We start from the raw sequence: 21,103 nt of genomic DNA, 5'->3' as shown, positions 1-21,103 counted from the left end.
GATATAATTGGCGATAGAGGAAAACTAAAATAATTCATTAATTTCAGGAATATTGTATAATAGTATAACAGTATAATCATAATGTGGCAAAATAAATAATATAACATAAAATAATATAATGCAGCAAATAATATTGCAGAATATTTAGTGCATGCATATAAACTGCAAACTAAAACAATTATACAATAAATACACCTAAAGCTTCACAGTAAATAATAGACTACTTTTAAGACAGAACAGCCCTATTATCACGATATGGATTTTTAATATCATGATATATCTGTGTCACGATATATTGTATACGATATAATATTGCCCACCACTAATTTAATCTATTTTTTTTTACTTTTTTTTTTAACATTTTAAACTTTCAGACGTTTCTAGGCACCATCAAAAAGCCTTTGATTGTTTTAATTTAGTTTTTAATTTTATTTTATTTTTTATTCTTATGTTTTCATTTTAATTCCTATGTTTTTAGTTTATTATTTCTAATCATTCTACTTTACTTTTACTATCATCTTTTTCTTCATTTTATATTTAAGAAATTCTTTACTTTTAATGTGTCAATTTTCTATGGTCTTTTTAGGATTTAGTATTTTTTTTTCTTTTTACATATATTGTATTAATCTTTATTAAATGTAGATTTATTTTATTTATTATTTCCTTATTATTTCTTATTTCTTATTAAACGTTTTCAATCCCTTTTAAACTGTAACTGTAAAATTGCACTGTAAAGGAGATTATTTTATAAATAAATCATTATAAAATCAAACCAAGTGATCGTAGGACAGAGAATCAGGCAAAACAATGCACATATAATACAGAACCTCCAGTAAGTCAAGGAAAAAGTCTCTATATATATGTGTGTGGTTTATAAAACAAAATATGTTCAGTATATTATTTACTGCACTAATGATATTACAGGAAAATATAATAATAATAAAATAAAATGATGTACTTTTTTACGCACTTACATTCCAAAGCAAACTATTTGTACATATTATATTATATTATATTATAGTAAATGTAATATTATAGCATTAATGTATTAATGTTTTTAGTGTATTAATAGTTTTAATAGTGTAAAGAGTTATATAAAATTATAATTATTTCACTGGGCAAAGTAAAGAATCGTATTTAGAAAAGTATTTAATTTAATGTTTAAAGTGTATTTATAAGGCGCGGTGATGCGGGTGTGCGGTGTAACAGCGCCTCCTGCTGTTGATCTGCTGTAACTGCAGGGTGAGAGAGAGGCGAGAATGCGCGGTTGGGTCGGGTTGAGCAGAGCGGCGGGATTTCCGCACGTTTTACCGAACAGAACCGGATTCTATAACCCGGGACCGGTTCACACCCTGCTCCGAACCACCCCGACCCCGGCCCGGTACTGCGGGACCGGTACCGAACCGTACCGGGTCATCCACAACCGGGAGCAGCGCTGTTTCACCGTCAGCCTGCGGTCCGGGGGTGAGTTTATATATATATATATAATATATAATTTATATAATATATATATATATTTATGATAATATCACTGTATATCTGTTTATAATACTATAATAATATAAATAATATTATGTATACAGTAATAACAGTACTATATCTACAGATCTATAACAACATGTGATTCTAACAACACTGAGTTGAGTACAAAACAAACTTCTGTCAAAATAAAAGTCCCCCTTAAAAACGTATACAAATCTGTTTTAAGTGTATAAATTAAATAATATGAGCTAATTTAAGAAAATATTTCAAAGTTTAAAACTAATCAAAAACGTATTGAAACTGATAATCACATTAATTGATATATATAATAAAAGAAAAGGTTTGAATCCTGGTCATGCAGCTTGCCATCAGATACCAGAGCCCTGAGAGAGCACACACAGTTGTCCTTGCTCTCTCTGGGTGGGTACAGTACAGTAGATGGCGCTCTCTCTTTCCCCTCATCACTCCTAGGGTGATGTGGATCAGCACAAGGCTGCGTCTGTGAGCTGATGTATCAGAACCGAGTCGCTGCGCTTTCCTCCGAGCGTTAGTGCTGTGATGCTACTCAGCAATACTACAGCATCAGCAGCAGCTCAAAAAGAGGCGGAGTCTGACTTCACATGTTTTTCTTCTTAGTTTGGATGAGTTTAGTATTAATCTACAGTACAGAACATTTAAAATAATAAAAAACCCTGAATTTAATATGACCTGTGTGTAATGTTCAGCAGGTGTGGTGGACAGTGCGGTGCTAAAATACCAATACAGCACCGACCGACACGTTCACCTACTGTCCACTGCAGTCCCAGAATCCTTCAGAGGGAAAGGTGTGGCCTCTCACCTGGCAAAGGTAAACATGAGTCCAAAATTTTTAATCCAAAATTCTGTGTTTCAGGAAATGTGCGTTTTGAATCCCTTGTAGATGGTTAGCTTAGTGAAGGTTAGCTACCCATCTAACAAATTAGCACCCATTCCACCAGTCAAAAAATATATATATATGCCTATTAAATTCTGTGTTTCCTCAATGTCACACACAGATCACTGATATGAATGTGAAACTCAGTATTTAAATACATTTAAACACCAGTCTTGTGAGCTAGTGAGCTAACCTGGTGGTGGTGATAAATTACCTGACTAAATTAGCTTTAGCCAGTTAGCTGAAGTTACCTGATCAGGAGAAAAGTAGCAGCTCTGGTCGGTTTTGTCGTCTTTTTGAGCTCTAAGATAGAACTCACTGCTAATATTCGCTCTTATTATATTCCTTCTTTGGTCACTGAGCTTTTTTGAGACATGCTGAGGATTTTAAAGCTAAATAGCAGCTGAGCTTTAACTGAAGCAGCTCTGCTTGCTAGCTTCCATGCTGCAGCACTGATCCCTCGCTGTTGTGTATCGTACTGGCCACCTCGGGGGTGGAGTTAGTAGTTAGTGTTGGGGAACGAGCAGCAGGAGGAGACGCAAAACTCTGGGATGGATTGAACAATTAAAATAGGAACTTACTACATTTTCCTTAATATCTGATGATTCACCCTGATAATTTTATCATTTACTACTGAAAGTAAGTTACATATTGGTCCTTTAAAGCTTTTTTTAACAAACAGTTGATCATAAAGAAGGTATTTCTTTGTTGTTTCTCTCTCTACAGGCTGCGATGGACTTTGTGGTGGAAGAAGGACTGAAAGCGACCGTCTCCTGTTGGTATATTCAAAAATATGTGGAGGAGAATCCAGGGTGTGGATATGAAGCTCATATAGAAGATTAGCTTCACTGTAAGATCAGATCAGTACAGTACAGTATGGATTCAGATGAACAGTCTGGTTAATCTGTGGTGTGAATGTTGGGTTTAAATCGTCACTTTTAAGCCGTCTGCCGGAGGTACAGACCGGATGTTGGATTGTTTTTAGATGATCTAATAAAAGCTGCATCTGCTGACCAGATTTAGACTTTCAAACTGTTCAGGTGCTGAAAACACATCCGTCCAGAAACCGACCAGAAGGACTGGAGGACCTGGATAATTATTATTTCTAAATAGTAAATGAATAGAGAAGTGATCCAGACTGTGAAGAAACACATAAGGAATCATGTAGTACTGTATTTTATGGATTATAAACTTTAATTTAATTTAAACTTTAATTAAAAAATATATATATATATTTTAAAGTTAAACAAGTGCTGAATGTTAACCAGATTTCTCTCCTGAAAACTGTTTATTTCTGTAAGTAAAGCGCTTCCATTTATTTACAGTAAGCTTAGATTTCCTGTATTTTAGTGCAGTTAGCAGCAGTGCTAGCCGCGGTTAGCAGTTTGCTTATTGCTAGTAACTGCTGCCTGATAGTGCTACACCGAGAAACCCTAAGTGTTCCAGTAAGCTAGGGTGATATTAGCCAGCAGTTCGTCCAATATACTTGCCTCTGAACGGAGAAAGAGCTAGCGTTTATGCTAGCGCTGTGGTTAGCGGCTAATGCTAATACTGCTCCAGCCTTAGTGCTGGAGAACTAAACTGAAACTCCTGTATAACTCTGTACTTCAGTGGAGTGTCTTTACTGCTCCTTAATACCCGACTGATAGAATTCTTACATAAGGAGCACCGGATTATTTTGGGGAAAATTAAAGGATTTTAGGTGCAAAAAATACGGTAAATTAAAAGTGTTAAACAAATCAAAGGGAATTAATGCTCTTCTATTCCTGGGGTGGCCCTGATGAGTGCAAGTTTCATCATTATAATATATTTTATGGTCCTTTTTTTGTGACTGCAGTTGAGGATATTTTTAAAGTTCTTAAAACTTAAAACAGGACTGACTGGCCTTTTTCTTCTTTAAGTCATTTTTTACTTTGCTTTATTTAGTTGAGTAGTTCTTGCTTCTCATAATATGAAATATTAGAACATTACTCAAATAGAGCTATTCACTGTACACCAACTCTACCTTTTAAAATTTATTTTATTCACCTATTTGTGGATTTATTACAACAAAGATCCACAAAGCTGGAATGAATTAAAATTACGTGACATATTGTAATAAATGATGCTCATTTTTGCCTTAATTCTAATCCCAGTTTTTACATCCTCACATCCTTCATCCCTGCTTAAAAAAGCATAAACATCTGTTTTATATTGTCTAGAAGAAGATATCTGCTCATTTATTTGGATCTAAAGACAGACGGAGGCTTTCCGGACAGAAATGAGATCTAGGCCTGAAATAAATCAAGATATTTATATGATTTCCCATTAAAAATCCCACATCCCACTGTTCTTTAAAATGTACTTTATAGTTTTGTAGCTGGGTGTATATCATTGTCATTACACAATAAGAATAATAATATAATATATAATAATAATAATAATATATAATATATATATCATCATCATGGATCAGATCAGAGGAGCAGTTTCAGTGGCAGGCTCTTGTCACAGAGCTGCTCTACGGACAGACTGAGAAGATCGTTCGTCCCGAGAGCCATCAGACTCTTCAACTCCTCCCAGTGGAGCCGGAAGAGAGAGGACAGATGAGGAACGAGTCTCAATATGTGCTTTCTTAATCAGCCTTTTTTTATCTGTACTGGAAAGCACCATACACATCTACACCCTGGGACTCTTTTGCCTTTTTACTGTATATACTGTTCATTTGCATCCCTGGACACTTGGCACTTTACTGTACACTCTGTACCTTTTCACTCCTGGACACTTTACTGTACATCCTGTACTTTTGCACTCCTGGGGCCTCATGTACTAAAGGTGCGTACGCACAAAAACATTGCGTACGCCATATTTCACGCTCACGGTCTGATGTACTAAATTTGACTTGAACGTGTGAAAGTGCGTTCCCCCACGGAAGTTTTGTTTTGGGCGTACGCCTTTTTTTTGTGCGTATGTATTGTGTTTTTGTCATTTGGCGACACTTAGAGGCGATGCATTGAAATTACAACTATTAAGATATCCTTTATGCACACATTGAAGTAAGCATTATTGGGTAAAATAAAGTAAATTAATCAGACAGTTTCATTGTCTTACAGAAATAATCGTTTAACGTGTTTCCACTTAGCCTAGATCAGGTTTGCGCTGGAGTTGTTGGAGATGCAGCGTTTGCATTACTGGAAAATACTGCTAATGGCCGAATTCATTGAGCGCGCATTTTCCGTGACCATTATGTTTTTTTGGCCCATGATGATGACTGGCTTATAAGCAGTTTTAGATTTCCAAGAGCAGAAGAAAACAAGCTAAGTGTGTGACGTGTGTCTTTTTGGTAGGCAACTCATTTAAAGCATTTAAATGAAAGCATTTATCTTAGAATAATAAAACTTAAAACATGGGTAATTATACGCTATGCGTATATAATATTATTATTATTGTTATTATTATTATTATTATTGTTATTATTATTATTAATAATAATAACAATAATAATAATAATAATAATAATAATATAACATTATACTCTGCGTAATTGAGGGAGGAGTCATGGCAGGTGTGATGTTTTCGTGCATTTGCGCTTGATTTCAAGTTGATTGTGATGTACTAAGAGAAAGTACGTGGAATTCTGCCTACGCACGGTTTGAGAAATCCGGATTTTTTTGTGCGTACGGAACTTTTCAGATCTGAGCGTACGGAACATTTTAGTAGGAAGTCCACGCAAGTCTTAGTACATGAGGCCCCTGGACACTACACTACGCACCTTACTTAAATACAATACTTGCACAGGTTTATGTTTAATATTGTCATATCAATCTGCTGATACCTTCTATACTTAAATTATTATTTTACTGCACTACCTCATATCCATGACTGATCACTTTCACACTTTGTATAGTTTTTTTGTATTTATATATTTATGTATATATTTTTAAGTCTCAGTTTATAATTTTATAGTTTAGAGTCTTATATTCCTCACTGTGCTCTTTTATTTTATTTTATAATACTTATTGTTTGTTTCTACTGTGTTGTGTAATTGCTACTGGCTGCTAAATTTCCTTCGGGATCAATAAAGTATCTATCTATCTATCTATCTATCTAAATCTATATAATTTGGATATTTTCTCACACATACATCACTTAAATGCTGTTAAATCACTCTTAAATTATTATTTTTTTTAATTGGCTGTATTCTACACTGTTACGTGTCTGCATGTTCGTCTCTCTCTTTCTCTCTCGCACGCTTGCTCGCTCTCTCTCTCTCCCTCTCTCCCTGTCTCTCTCTCTATAGGTTGCACATCCTGTCAATCATCATTGAGCATGCTGCCGGCTAACCAATTGAGTGGAGACTGAGGCGGGGCTTCCGGTATAAAAGCTGCGTGAAGGAGCTGCGCGGCAGCCTGCCGGCTCACATACTGACCACTCGTTTGAATGCTCCGTTTTTATTGTGGTTGCACTCTGTTTTATTGCTTTTGTCAGAAACTAGTCAAGATCTTGCTTCTCTGTGTTACTGAAGTAGTGCTTTATTCAAAAGCTCTGTTTTGGTTCAGTCCTGAATTTTATATCTTTCTCCCGCTCAGATTGAGAACAGGTTAGACTGCGCGCGCACCTTCATTCCACCACGTAGTAATTCATTGTATAAACACATTAGATTAAAAGGGCGGGTACCAATATATGTATTTTTTGTTTTATTAGACTAGTGTAACTAGACAGGTTTTGTTTGTTTATTCCTTTTCTTTTGGGTAGTTAGGCTAGTCTCTTAAAATAGCTTAGTGTGATTTTTGTTTTGTTCTGTTCTTTTCTTTGTTCATCTTCTCTTTCTGAGGTGAGGTTAATCCAACTCATGTCTGTCTCTAATGTTTCCCCTGTTTGTTGCTGCATAACTATAAAGTAAAGAAAAGCCTAAATAAATCTAATTACTTGTTCTGCTTTAAGCTGCCTGCTCTCCAGTCAATTCACTCCTTAGAAACCAGTTTCAAGTTCCACCTTAAGCGATCCATATCTAAATAATGTTACTGGTTCCGCTCTACACCCCTAGACCATGGCCTATTAAGTAGTGGGAACGTAACATACACAATGTCTGTTTAAATACACAATATGAATTATTTCAATACATATAGCTGTACGAAGAAGTATTTTTGAAATAAAAATAAGTAAAAACAGCAAAAGATATATATTTTCACTCTGTACAAAAACATTCTGTTGTTTATTTAAAAAATGCAGATTTTTAATGCTCACAGATATTAGAATTCCACTGTAAATTGTTTATTGTGTATGAAATGAAATGGAATTATACATCATACATTTATCATGACCTGAAAACTTAAGCAATATGAATAAATCTGAATAAAAAAATCACTGTTTTTGAAAAAAAGTATCTAAGGCTGCGTTCACACTGCAGGTAAAAGTGGCACAGATCTGATCTTTTTGGTCGTTATTTGATACAGATTTATCATATACAGCGCAAGTGAAAGTAGTTTTAAACAGGTTATAGCAGAACTCAAAAGAAAAAGAATTCTAGACATTTATCAGCATTTTTTATTTTTATTTTGATGTTTGTAAATAATTTTGTAATATGTTGTGGATTTGGATATTTTAAATGTAATGTAAAATTTCCTGAAACAATCAATAAATTATAAATAACCACTAAAACCCCTGATTTTAGCTGACTCCACCCTCAGCTCAAAGTTAAAAAATGTATAAAAAAAAATGCGAGGAGTAGTTTGGGAGAGGCACTGGATGATGTATGGGTTTAGAGGTGGGGCAGGAGAGAGAGCTGATTGGGCTGAGCAGTGTGCCTCTGATAGTGGTAGCGTGACACATATGATTGGACACATATGATTGGACACATATGATTGGACGTCAGCAGGAGGGGCTGGATTATTGATTATTGACTGATTTGCATATTGTGATCATTCTCATCTATAGCACAGCTGAACCTGAGAGGGCGCTGCAGAGGTGAAAATAACCACAATAAAAGCGTTTTTTAAAATTTAGAAAGATTTATATATCATTTTTAACCGGACTGGTATGTTTTATTACTTCAAAGCTAAAACACATTTCAGGTATTAATGCAAAAAAAATGGGGTTTTTAGTGGCTCTTTAATAATGACTAGAGGATGTAGTAAAGTAGTTTAGTCGCTTAATCATTAAACTGCAGTGTGAAACCAAAACTTAACTAACCGGATTAAATACAGAACAGAATATAATATAACACACACACACATTAAGCTTAGTTTAAAGTTTCTAAAGAATGAAAATACCACAAAATATTCCTGATTATGATACAAAACTCTGTATGGAATTGTGTTGTCTAAATCTGTAATTATGAATTAATATATTTAAAAGCTAATATTGTCAGCCCTGCTGATTTTATATGTAAATATTCTCATAAACTCACTTTACGCAAAGCTTTATTCACTCCCCTGCATTATATTATATAATCACCCAGAAATACAAAAAAATACTCCTAACAGATTAAACACATAATTAAAACTTTTAAAAAGTGATGAGCAGTGCTAGCTAGGATGCTAACCACCTTGTAGCATTTGTAGTGCTTGTAGCATTTTAGCATTAGCATTTCTGGAGATGTGATAATGAATACAAGCGAGCGATTCAAAGAAATAACTATATACAGTATCAACCATTTTTCCACTTTTTGTGTAAGAAATCAGATATTCTTTATTATAAATTATATAATTAATCACCCATGTTTCCACTGCTACATTATTAGCATAAAAGTTATATTCATAAAGACAATCTTTAATTTGAAGAACTTTTTTTTACATTAAACAATTAAAAATGTGCTTTATTTAGACCATTTTTTAGATAATCCTTTAATATTGAAGTTATTTAAAATTAAATACATTTATTTAACTGATTTTTTTTTTTTTTTTTTTAGAAAAACAGACAGAAATGGATGATAAACTGTATGGTTATTTGTTTGAATGGCTCAGTTAGGGATGCATCAAAAAATGTACATATTTGGACAAAATCAAAATCAATCAAAACCAAACTAAATAAAGCATTTCGTCTTTCATAATTTTGCTGCTTTTTCTTTATTTTAAAAAAATGAAATAGCATAAATATACATTTCTCTTGCTTTTTAACTAAACTATTTTATTTTATGTTTAATATAAAAACTGAACTAATACAGAATCAATACAGAACTCAGTATATCTCAGTATCAGCGTTTGCTATAAATTATTTTGTATAACTTGTAACTTCATCCAAACACGCTTTATCCAAAAAATGCTTATATTTGCAAATAATTTTAGTTGGCCCGTATTCGATGCATCCCTAATAATGATAATAATGTAATTATAATGAATAATGTTATATTATATTATAATTTCTTTATTATATCCTCATATAAAAGCTGAATAGTTGATATCAGATGGTAGTTCAGTAGTCCGTTAGGTGCCGGGGCCTCTCCGGGCCCTCGCCCGCCGGACCCACTGTCCGGTATGAGCGGGTCTGGCGGGGGTTCTGGTGGCGGGGGGGGTTCTGGCGGGGGTTCTGGGGGGCGGGCGCTGGGGGGCGACCCGTAAGGAGGATTTGGGGAGTTTTCCAGCCTGCAGTTCGTCCACGAAGCTCTCCACCCGGTCGAACTTACTGGAGAGTTTAGCCAAATTCTCCTTCAGAGAGTCGAACTGCTTATACAGATCTCCCACTGCGTCCGACAGCGGCTGGATCCTGCAGATATACACCATAAAATTCATATTAATATTATTATTAATATTAGTCAGAGGAGGAAAAAGTACTGAAACATTTGAATTAAGTAAAATTATCTTTATTTTGCTAAAATTCTACTCAAGTGAGAGTAAAAGTACCCATCTAAAAATCTACTCGAGTAAAAGTAAAAAAAAGTACTCAATTTAAAATGTACTTTGAGTAAAAGTTACATAGTTACTTTTAATTATTTGATGTAAAAAAGTACAACAAATCATACATTAAATCGTTTTAAATAAACTATTATTCCACATAATAATTTGGACCTTTCAGGCAGTATTTGTTCAGACCCCCCCATAAAATATTTTTTTTCTTTACTGTTAAAAGTTATGGTCATATATGTGACTATAATTGTAAAAAACTGTATTTTTATAGTTTTGCAGTTCATTATTATGTTTTATTATTTGCCATTTCTATGCTTTAACTGCTATTTGCATACTTTTTTTTAACATTCAAGCAGATTGTTTAATGTTCCCAATAAAAACCTAAGGAATTATCATTAAAAATATGAAATCACACAAAAAAAGAATGTTGGTCGGAGCATGCACAGTGCCGTAAAGAAGCACATATTGATGGGTAGCATAACTCGACAGAACACCAGCGCATCCGCACAATTTATTATTATTTTTTAAATTCAGACAGTTTTTTCCCCAGCATTTTATTTTTCACTCAGTAACGGGCAGTTTTCCAATGTAGCGAAGTAAATTACTTACTCAAGTCAAAATGTACTTGAGTAAAAGTAAAATTACCTATTTTAAAAACTACTTTAAAAATTACAAATTACTCATAAAATCTACTCAATTACAGTAACGTGAGTAAATGTAATTTTGATATTAGTATAATAAGAAATACCTGGATACACTGTGTTATTTAGGTGCTCTTATCTGGGGAGCTGTTAACTTGTGTTTGTTTCTGAGGCTGGTTACTCTGATGAACTTACTCTTCTATCCTTTATTGGGGCGGTCCTGATGAGTGCCAATTCCATCATCCTAACATTTTTGATGGTCTTTTTGTGCGACTGCACTTGAGGATACTTTCTTGAAAGATCTTGAAATTGACTGACCTTCATTTTTTAGACATTTTTTAAATTTCTTTACTTAGTTGAGTAGTTGTTGCTTCTGATAATATGATAATATGCTCATTTTACTCATATATGTATAAAAAAAAAGGAGAAAATGATAATTTGAGGCTCTTTAGGTGTTTTCCTGTGTAACTCAGAGCTCAGTAGTCTGAGGGTCAGGAGTTCAGTAAGAGCTGCTGGACGAGGAAAAGCAATTCTTCACTATAACGTCATTTTACCCACAAACTCTGCTGGATAAACACGATTAACACTGCCTCACAGAAAAACACATTTCCCAGAAATATTTAGAGAGTGAGGTGAACAGTAGAAAAGGTATAGGGGCATTTGAGTAGAATAGAAGCGACAATTTATTTATTACTTTCCTTTATTATTTACTCACTATTATTTACAACTATTTTTTAAGTGTGTGTTTGTGTGTTCATGTGTGTGTTTATGCTGCTATTATTGTCAGGAGGTTCCAATCCTAGTCATGCAGCTTGCCATCAGCTGCCGGAGCCCTGAGAGAGCAGAACTGGCCTTGATTAGAACCAGCGATCTGATCATAGTAGCAGCATAAACACACACACAAGGGGCTCTGGCAGCTGATGGTAAGCTTCATGACCAGGATTCGAACCAGTGATCTCCTAATAATAGTGGCAGTTCTTTAGACCGCTGTATCACTGGGAGCCCCTGTCTTTTTCAGTTTTGGAACACTGTTATTAAAACGCTGTGATTATAATTTAGATTTTGTGTTTATTTCCTCTTTTTTGGTTAAAAAAATTCATTTTATGAATAATACTAATAAAATCCTCTTCAGAAAGTCAGAATTCTTTCAAGAGCATTGCCAATAATGTATTTTAGGAATTATTTAAGGTTATAAAAATTTGGGTTTTTGAATTTATTGAAATGATAGCCCTGTTAAAATGGGACATCTCTTTTTTTTTTAAACATATATTACACACATGGGCATCAATTAGGCTACATTCACATTACAGGCTAAAGTGACTCAAATCTGTTTTTTTTCATGGCTGTGTGAACCATACCTGTCAAGTTTTAGATTTAAAAATAAGGGATATTTTCCACTGTCCGCTTAAAGCCGTCCCACCAGCCCAACGAAGGTTCAGTATCTCTTACATTTTAAAACAGGTTTACAAAAAATCTAAAATAACCACATGTGAACCACTTACACACTACAATTAGATTATCAGAATCTGAAATGTTGTGGACATTCCTACATATGTCATTCTTTAATACAGCCAAATTAAAAACCCTTTTCTATATCTTTTTTTTATTTAAGATTTCATGTCTTTTTTGTAATAAATGCACTCTTTTATATGATATATTTTTTATTTATTTAATGGATTTAAAATTGAACAAAGAGTGCACAAATTCTGCAAAATGACTGTAGGTGACCTAAAAATGGTATTATGAGCTTTTACTAAAAGGACATGGACCAGATATATTCCATCAGTAAAAATTAGTCCTAAGGGGCCTACACAATAATTTTTAATTAATACTTCTTCCTTTTGTTCACTCCACCCCTGATCAGTTCAGTTAATGTCGGTCCTCTCCACATTTCTAGTTAAACTGAGTCACAAGCTGTAATTTTTTTTATTTTAAAGGTTTAATCTGTGTGTTTTATTTCGGAGTATTTTTAAGCAGCTATCAGAAAAATATCATCACAGTTTACATGATTAGACTACCGTTACCTTTCTTTAAGAAAAATCGCTGCATGTATGTTTTAACATCAGCTGCTCCGACTAGCTGTCTGAACTCACAGCGAGGAGGGCGGGGCTTCCCCACACTGACCCTCCTTGCAAGCTGATTGGCTGTTTCTCCTGAAAGGCGGGACTTTCTCCTTGAACCGGCTCCACGATTGGTTAAGAGACACAGAGCGGTCAGTGCCCTGTATCCTCAATAATATATATTTTTTTATTTTAATAAAATACGGGAGATTTACGGGAAAATACTAATACGGGAGGACGGCGGGAAAGAGGAGTAAAATACGGTAGTTTCCCGGCCAAAACGGGAGACTTGACAGGTATGGTGTGAACGTCCCAAATCAGATTTTTTTCAAATCAGATTTGAGTCACTTTAATATGTGATTCTAAATCAGATACATATCCGATCCACGGATACGGACATGCGACATGAATGTGAACGGTCAAATCATGCTGAATTCATACGTCTTTTTGCTTTTATGAATTAGCATTAGCATTAGCGCTACATGCTTCTCTTCTCTTTTACCCACAATGCATCTCTTGGTGCAGCTGTGCAGCTATAGCTGCAAAAAAAACAGCAAAAGCAAACCGCCTGTCCTTTTCTCACCTCCTGGAGCTGAGCATGAACTTCAGAGCAGCTGTTTACTCTCCACTCCAGCAAAAGATGCTCCACATATGAGCTGCTAACTCATCCATTTCCCTTTATAAAGCTACGAGTCTCTCCTCTCTCTAATATGAGGGTTTTTGTTGTTGGTGAAGAAGGAGGCGTTTATACAGGTATCAGTGTGCAGCATGTGAGACGATTCAGGAACAGATTCTGTGTTCACATTACACACAGATACAGATCACTTACATTTACACTGAATGTGAACCGACAAGATACACAAATCTGATCTGAGTAAAAAATCTGATTTGAGCAACGTGGCTTATTGTAATGTGATCGTAGCCTAATTTCAGTAATTTCTCCTTCATAAATATATGTTATATACTGTATGTACAGGTGTTCACTTACCTCACATACTCAGGTAGGACAGAAGCGTGATCGTTCACTAGCATGTCCTTCACCTGGTGCATTATAGCGTATTTCCAGTTATCCAGAACCTGCGTCAGATTAGAGCACCTTTTACCTGCTGATTTATCTGTAATAAATAAAAACAGAAACCGGTGGATTTACTGCTCAAACTAACAGAGTTTATCCAAACTTATCTGAGCTTACAGCGTTCCAGTAAAACATTCAGATATCAGATTTCACTGTTAGCATTGTCCCAGGTTAGCACTGTTAGCGATAGGGATTAATAATAACGTATTACACAGTATTTTACACAACTTTACATTATTTAAAGCATCCAAAAATGTTTTTAACCCCTTGTATTCTTGAGTAATACTTATTATACTGTATATTGTTATTAAACTGTTATCAATAAATATAAAAGCCATTATGTAGAATAATTAATCAATTAATTATTTATCATACTGATAATGCAGAAGTACAGTACTGTGCGAATGTTTAGGCTAGTAAGCACATTAACACTTTAATTTAAAACAACACAAAAATTCAAGGTAACAAAAGAAACCAAAAAATGTTAAAACACTAACAATAAAACAATAATATAAAATATCGACCAAGACAAAACATACAGCTAATAATATAATACTCTCAGGACTCAAATTCCTGAGAGAATTAACATATTTTAAATTGGATTAAAATATCTACTGTTTCTGGTTCATTTATACAACAAATAGGTTGAAGTTTATTTGAAAATCTTGGAGCAGCTGCAGAAAAAGCCAAATCACCTTAAAATTTCATTAAGAAATGAGGAATATCTAAAAACGACTACTTATAGGAGCGTAAAACATAATAAAATATACCAGCTCTGATTACAATGCTTAAAGATGATCTAAACCCCTGATTTTATCTGACTCCACCCTCAGCTGAAATGGGAAAAATGCTAAAAAATGGGAGGGGTAGTTTGAGAGGGGCACTGGGTGATGTATGGGTTTAGGGGCGGGGCAGAAGGGAAAGTGATTGGGCTGCACAGAGCAGTGTGCCTCTAATAGCGGTGAGACGCAGATGGCGCTGTAGAGGTGGAAATTACCACAATAAAAGTGTTTTTTTAGGTTAGGAAAAGTTTATAAAAAATTTAAGCAGGACTGGTATGTTTTACTTCTTCAGAAAAACACATTTCAGATATTAATCAACAAAAATATCACTTTAAACATCTGATGCAAATATTAATAAAAAATAAAATGTTTTATCATATTTAGGTCAAAGGTTTATTTAGTGCCAATTAGTCCAAATAGGGACAAAAAAAAAATAGGTTAAAATTATAAAAACAAGCAAACAATATTATATTTAATTAAGAATAAATAAAATAGTTCAGAAAAAAGAATATGCAGACAGCTTAAAATGTAAAGCTATAAAACACAGAGATAAAACAAATTAGAATAATAAAATAGAAACACAATTAAAGAAACAGAGGACTAAAATAACACCATAATTAAGAAAACATAAATTATGAAAGTAAAATAAATATTAATAATAATAATAATAATAATTTTAACAAAGTATAAAAAATAAAAAGGAAGAAATTAATTAAATTAATAAAATAAAATAAAAAGTAAAACATAAAATTAGATAAATAAAAAGACAAAATAATTAAAATAAATAAAAAGTCAACTAAAATGGGTACAGGATGTCTGAAGGTGGTTAGATATTGAAAGTTTAAGATGATTTAGTGACTCCAGTGAGCTGAGTTTTAGATTTTTAGAGTTTCAGAGTTTCCTGTAGTAAATTTCATCTCAATGGTGCTCTTTAGCTAAAAACAGATTTTCACAGTTTCATTTCCCAGTAAGCCGGAAAAACTACAAAAAAATACAATAAAAAACCCAAAACATGCAGCAGAATGATGTCCCTTCATCTCTAAAGCGTTAAAATACGTGATGAAATGCGTTACCTCTTATCTCCCACGTCTCCTGGGTCCACTTCTTCTGAGCGACACACAGCGAGACCATCCCCAGCAGCACCAGGACCCTCCTCATCCTCATCTTCCTCAGCAAAACAACATTGATGTCACTGTAATTGTGTAATCTCTGTATACAGCCAGGGTTAACTCTGTACTGGTCTGTACTGAGATCAGCCTGAATAACAGATGTTTCACACATTTTCACATTTTCCACATGTTTTAGCCAATAAAACTGCCTCGAAAATCAATAAATCCTCTAAATAATACAAATTAATGCTATTTATATTATACATATATATTATTGATGTTAATTTCACTGCAACTGATTAAAGAATCTATTAAAAAACAATATTTTAAGCATATATTGATCTCTGTGTAAAGCTGAATACCTGATATATAGTGAGTATTCCTCTGCTCAGTGATATCCTGATATCCGAGCCCTGGATTAATCCAGCTGTGAGGTTTATTATGTGAGGAAACATGTCTGGAGTCGCTCTTATATCAGAACCCAAAGCCCCAAAGCCATCCCTCAACCTGCCCCCGCCTCCAGACTCCCAGTTACAGGGAGTTTAGAGAGAAAGATAAAGAGAGAGAGAGATGGAGAATTAAGATCTATAGACAAATTATGCACCATGCAGCTTGATTTAGGGCGTGTCAGTGTGTCTTTGCTATCGTAACGACGGGAAAAGAATGAATGAAAATTGGAGAATGAAACTGAAACACTGTCTTCATTTTAGTGTGGGATTTTAGGTTTCATGGCTAAATTGGAGCAGCCTGGTGTTCAATCTTCATTAATTGCACATTGCACCAGTAAGAGCAGAGTGTGAAGGTTCAATTAGCAGGGTAAGAGCACAGTTCTGCTCTAAATATTACAATGCACACAACATTATGGGAGACATACCAGAGTTCAAAAGAGGACAAATTGTTGGTGCACGTCTTGCTGGAGCATCTGTGACCAAGACAGCAAGTCTTTGTGATGCATCAAGAGCCACGGTATCCAGGGTAATGTCAGCATACCACCAAGAAGGACCGACCACATCCAACAGGATTAACTGTGGACGCTGTAAGAGGAAGCTGTCTGAAAGGGATGTTCAGGTGCTAACCCGGATTGTATCCAAAAAACATAAAACCACGGCTGATCAAATCACGCAGAATTCAACGTGCTCCTCAACTCTCCTGTTTCCACCAGAACTGTCCGTCACCACAATCAATTATTGTGCTCTAAAACCAGGTGTTTCAGTTTTATTCACCAACCAGCCAGCAGGGGCGCTAAACCTGTGTTTGCTTCACTTTTAACATTACATAGTATAAAAGTAATGTAAAAGTTGCTAATGTTAACTTTTCAGCTTGAAACAGATGCTTTTTCATGTTCAAAGCCCATCAAAGCTCCATCACATCACCGCCGGTCCTCCGGCGAGACGACCAGCCGACTGCGGTCACAGATGTGATGCGGATGGATCCGGCGGATCGTTCCCGGCAGCGAGGTCTCGAGATCGGGCTCGGCTCCAGAGGAGAAGCGTTTGATGTAGCAGCGTCTCTCCAGCGCAGCATTCCTGCATCTCACTGTAATGATCTGTGGAACATCTGGGTCTTTTTTTTTAGTCCAAACTGGCGTTCAGACTCTGCACCGTAACCGTACAGACGCACCAGCCTCAGACCCAGATCTGGCAACCCTCTGATGTTCTTTATGAACTCGTAAAGCTCAGTCAGTACGTTTTATTCAGATTATAAAAGAAACGAAGCATAATACGTTGCATCACTGTCTGGAGCGGGTTAAGCAGCATGTGATGGATCGACTGGATCAGAACTTTATGAGCAGCAGGTCGTGAGGGAGGTGACTGCAGGACTGGGTTTGGAACCACCGCACACGAGCCTGTGAAGTTTATGGTCCGTGTTGGAGCTCCTGAGACCAACAGGAATCAGACAAACAGGTTTATTAGCGTCGGGTTTTTCTTATCCATCGTTTATTTTAACAGCCACATCAGTTCAACACAAAAAAATAATATATACTCTTCCATCCAAACTCTCAATACTGACAGTGATAAAACAGGTTCTTTGAGTGATTCCAGAAAAACGACCACGACCATAAATGGAGCTTTTGGCTCCATCAAGAAACTACCTACTTTAAAAAACCTTTAAAAAAACTCGATTGAAACAACTCAACCATTGAAAGTTGTAAAGACCCCCCCTCCACTCTGGGATGGAATGGTTCATCCAGGAGGTTGGCCTAGAGGAGGTTAGCAGTGTTCTGACAGTGATAAAACAGGTTCTTTGAGTGATTCCAGAAAAACGACCACGACCATAAATGGAGCTTTTGACTCCATCAAGAACCTACCTACTTTAAAAAACCTTAAATACTCAATTAAAACTACTTTTTGTTCATTTTTGTTCAACGGTTTTGTGAATCATTGTTGATGATTGTTGATAAGAAAGGGTTAATTATCTGATTAACACCCAATATCTTCTTAATCTCTTTATTATAGCCTTATTTATCCTTGTTCTGTAATATTCTTTTGTATTAGTCTTAATAAAATTCTGGTTCAGAAACAATTTTGTTCTTATTGCAAAATTGTACATTTATATATTATATATCCTCTATTTACGAAACCACAGATTCTCTCTCTAATCATAATATTAATACATTTCAAATAATGTATGTTTTTATTTATTACATTTATTCAAATGATCAAAATATCCTAGAGCAATATAGAGAGCAATATTCAACTCGTCAGTCTTTTAGATTTTCATTTTTCAGCAGGATAATGCTCACCCACACACAGCAAGGGTTTCCCATTCCCAAGAACGTCTCCACCAGAAGGCAGCACCAGGAGTAAAGCAGCATAAAGTTATCCAAAAGCAGTGTGTAAGACTGGTGGAGGAGAACATGATGCCAAGATGCATGAAAAAAACTGTGATTAAAAACCAACCAGGGTTATTCCACCAAATATTGATTATTTCTGAACTCTTAAAACTTTATGAATATGAACTTGTTTTCTTTGCATTATTTGAGGTCTGAAAGCTCTGCATCTTTTTGTTATTTCAGTCATTTCTCATTTTCTGTAAATAAATGCTCTAAATGAGAATATTTTTATTTGGGAGAAATTGTGTCTGTAGTTTATAGAATAAAACAATAATGTTCATTTTACTCAAACATATATATATAAGTAATGTGCTGTGGTGGAATCTTTTCATGGCTCAGAGATCAGTGTGATGTTGTTTTATATAATAGTGGTGTTGATAGAGAGGATAAGTGTGGCGCTGAAACAGAAAGCAGTGTTGCTCTGGTTCTTCTGCATGTGTGGACGTTTGTTCTGGATTACGTAATGTGAATGTTCTGAAAGTGTGCTGAATCTGTTTTGGAGACTGTAATTCTCAGGAGATGATTTGGAGTAGAGCTTACGCAACTTACTGCTGGAAATAACTAACAGCTTGTAGTGCTGCTGCAAAATAAAGAGACTTTAAAGAGTTTCTGGAAACGTTTCTCTGTGTGATTAAGATATTTTAGACCATAAAGTCTTTTTTAAAGATCAATGACATGTAATAAATCTTACTGACAGTTTAACTTCAGTTTCACTTATACACACTTTTAATGATTTGGGCGGACCTTATTTAGTTTATTATAGATGCATCATAGATTCAACTAACATTCAACTAATATTCAAATAACATTCAACTAACATTCAACTAACATTCAAATAATATTCAAATAACATTCAACTAACATTCAACTAACATTCAAATAAAATTCAACTAATATTCAAATAAAATTCAACTAACATTCAACTACCATTCAACTAACATTCAACTAACATTCAAATAATATTCAAATAACATTCAACTACCATTCAACTAACATTCAAATAAAATTCAACTAATATTCAAATAAAATTCAACTAACATTCAACTACCATTCAAATAACATTCAAATAAAATTCAACTAACATTCAACTAACATTCAAATAACATTCAAATAAAATTCAATTAATATTCAACTAACAGTCAACTTTTCTTTTTTTTGTTCCTTTCTGCTCCTGTCCTCCGTTCTCTTTTTTGTTTTCCTCCACATGTGCTTTACATGGCTCTGTTTTCTTTTAGGTCTCTCCGCCTTAGCCCCGCCCTGTCATCTGTAATCCCTCCTGTCTCATTTGTAACCCCACCCACTCGTTACTTCCACAGGTGTCCCTTGTCTGTGCCTGTGTATAAATACCACCTGTTGCTTTGTTCTCTGCTGTGCTGTTTGTGTTTGACTTTCTTTGCGTGAGCTTAGCCTCTGTATTTTGACCCTGTCCTAGTAGACCCTACTATGTTACTGATCTTTAAAAAACGTTTATAATGTTTGACACCAACAATATTCAATCATTATATACAGCTCTGGAATAAACTTCAGTTTCTGAATCAGTTTCTCTGATTTTGCTATTTATAGGTTTATGTTTGAGTAAAATGAACATTGTTGTTTTATTCTATAAACTACAGACAACATTTCTCCCAAATTACAAATAAAAATATTCTCATTTAGAGCATGCTTTATTACTGTTCACTAGGGGACCCACTACAGTTCATACTGTATCTCAGGGTTTATCTGGATATAGAGGACCTGGCAACCGGGAATGTGGTCTGTCAGCAATTACACTAAATATCAACAGGAGGAGAGACGAGGGTATGATATAATCTCATGGCAGTGTTTCAGTTTTCTCATTATAATATACTGTAGTGGAACTGAAGCAGAGCTGTTTTCATTTAGAAAGAAAAACTGAAATAGAGATAAATGTAGAGTTAAATTGAATAAACTGTAATAATAAAAGCAGAAAAGCAGTAAACTCTATTTTCTTTTCATGCACACGTCAGTGCGTATGTGTATGAAATGCATGTGGACATGTAATGACTAAATAAGCCAAATTAAAGTATCTATATCCATACCCTGCAGATCATGAAGAGAACCCTTGCAAAAGAAAAGTGTATTAAGTACATACTTTTTTAAATGAAAATATGTACTTTTACATTATATTACATTTGGCAGACACTTTTGTCCAAAGCGTCCAAATGTACTTAAATACATACTAAATGTACTATTTTGGAACAACTTGGGGCAGCTTAAGTATATTTCTGTTGTAATTAAGCTGTATTTAAACACAATATGAAAGCATTAAATTTTTATTAAATTAAATGTATATTAAAATTTTTCATACTTCTGTGAAGTAGATTTAAGTTTGTGTTTTTTAAACACCTTTTTTAATACACTTGAAGT

General features: G+C 34.7%; 2 protein-coding genes across 5 annotated transcripts; one reads left to right on the top strand and one right to left on the bottom strand.

Moving 5' to 3' along the window:
* Positions 1 to 1,225: 1,225 nt before the first annotated feature.
* LOC111192976 (protein NATD1) lies at positions 1,226 to 6,780 on the top strand. Of its 3 annotated transcripts, XM_022671445.2 has the most exons (4): positions 1,226 to 1,464; positions 2,208 to 2,329; positions 3,122 to 3,245; positions 6,675 to 6,780. In XM_022671445.2, the coding sequence occupies exons 1-3, from the start codon at positions 1,260 to 1,262 to the stop codon at positions 3,236 to 3,238; spliced, it is 444 nt and encodes a 147-aa protein (XP_022527166.2). In that variant the 5' UTR covers positions 1,226 to 1,259; the 3' UTR covers positions 3,239 to 3,245; positions 6,675 to 6,780. The 3 variants fall into 3 exon arrangements, with proteins under 3 accessions (XP_022527166.2, XP_022527167.2, XP_022527165.2); XM_022671446.2 differs by lacking the exon at positions 6,675 to 6,780 and having other exon boundaries at positions 2,211 to 2,329; positions 3,122 to 3,413; XM_022671444.2 differs by lacking the exon at positions 6,675 to 6,780 and having other exon boundaries at positions 3,122 to 3,413.
* Positions 6,781 to 7,626: 846 nt separating this feature from the next.
* Positions 7,627 to 16,320, bottom strand: si:dkey-282h22.5 (uncharacterized protein LOC107988040 homolog). 2 transcript variants are annotated; one of them, XM_049468151.1, is made up of 4 exons: positions 16,248 to 16,320; positions 15,850 to 15,944; positions 13,908 to 14,034; positions 7,627 to 10,078 (listed from the first exon to the last, which is right to left on the bottom strand). In XM_049468151.1, the coding sequence occupies exons 2-4, from the start codon at positions 15,938 to 15,940 to the stop codon at positions 9,799 to 9,801; spliced, it is 498 nt and encodes a 165-aa protein (XP_049324108.1). In that variant the 5' UTR covers positions 15,941 to 15,944; positions 16,248 to 16,320; the 3' UTR covers positions 7,627 to 9,798. The 2 variants fall into 2 exon arrangements, with proteins under 2 accessions (XP_049324108.1, XP_049324107.1); XM_049468150.1 differs by having other exon boundaries at positions 15,850 to 15,940.
* Between the last annotated feature and the right edge of the window lie 4,783 nt (positions 16,321 to 21,103).

This window comes from Astyanax mexicanus, chromosome 19 (assembly GCF_023375975.1).
Source record: "Astyanax mexicanus isolate ESR-SI-001 chromosome 19, AstMex3_surface, whole genome shotgun sequence".
Taxonomy (NCBI): domain Eukaryota; kingdom Metazoa; phylum Chordata; class Actinopteri; order Characiformes; family Acestrorhamphidae; genus Astyanax; species Astyanax mexicanus.
The sequence above is the reverse complement of the archived record's forward strand: the minus strand, read 5'-3'. Positions and strand labels throughout refer to the sequence as shown.

What these genes read in the sequence shown, in the direction of transcription:
- LOC111192976 (XM_022671445.2), top strand. Translation starts at nt 1,260, where the DNA reads ATGCGCGGTTGGGTCGGGTTGAGCAGAGCGGCGGGATTTCCGCACGTT. An exon ending in CGTCAGCCTGCGGTCCGGGG is followed by an intron (nt 1,465 to 2,207) that starts GTGAGTTTATAT and finishes TGTAATGTTCAG; the next exon opens with CAGGTGTGGTGGACAGTGCG. An exon ending in TGGCCTCTCACCTGGCAAAG is followed by an intron (nt 2,330 to 3,121) that starts GTAAACATGAGT and finishes CTCTCTCTACAG; the next exon opens with GCTGCGATGGACTTTGTGGT.
- si:dkey-282h22.5 (XM_049468151.1), bottom strand. Translation starts at nt 15,940, where the DNA reads ATGAGGATGAGGAGGGTCCTGGTGCTGCTGGGGATGGTCTCGCTGTGT. An exon ending in GGAGACGTGGGAGATAAGAG is followed by an intron (nt 14,035 to 15,849) that starts GTAACGCATTTC and finishes TATTTATTACAG; the next exon opens with ATAAATCAGCAGGTAAAAGG. An exon ending in GTCCTACCTGAGTATGTGAG is followed by an intron (nt 10,079 to 13,907) that starts GTAAGTGAACAC and finishes GTATATCTGCAG; the next exon opens with GATCCAGCCGCTGTCGGACG.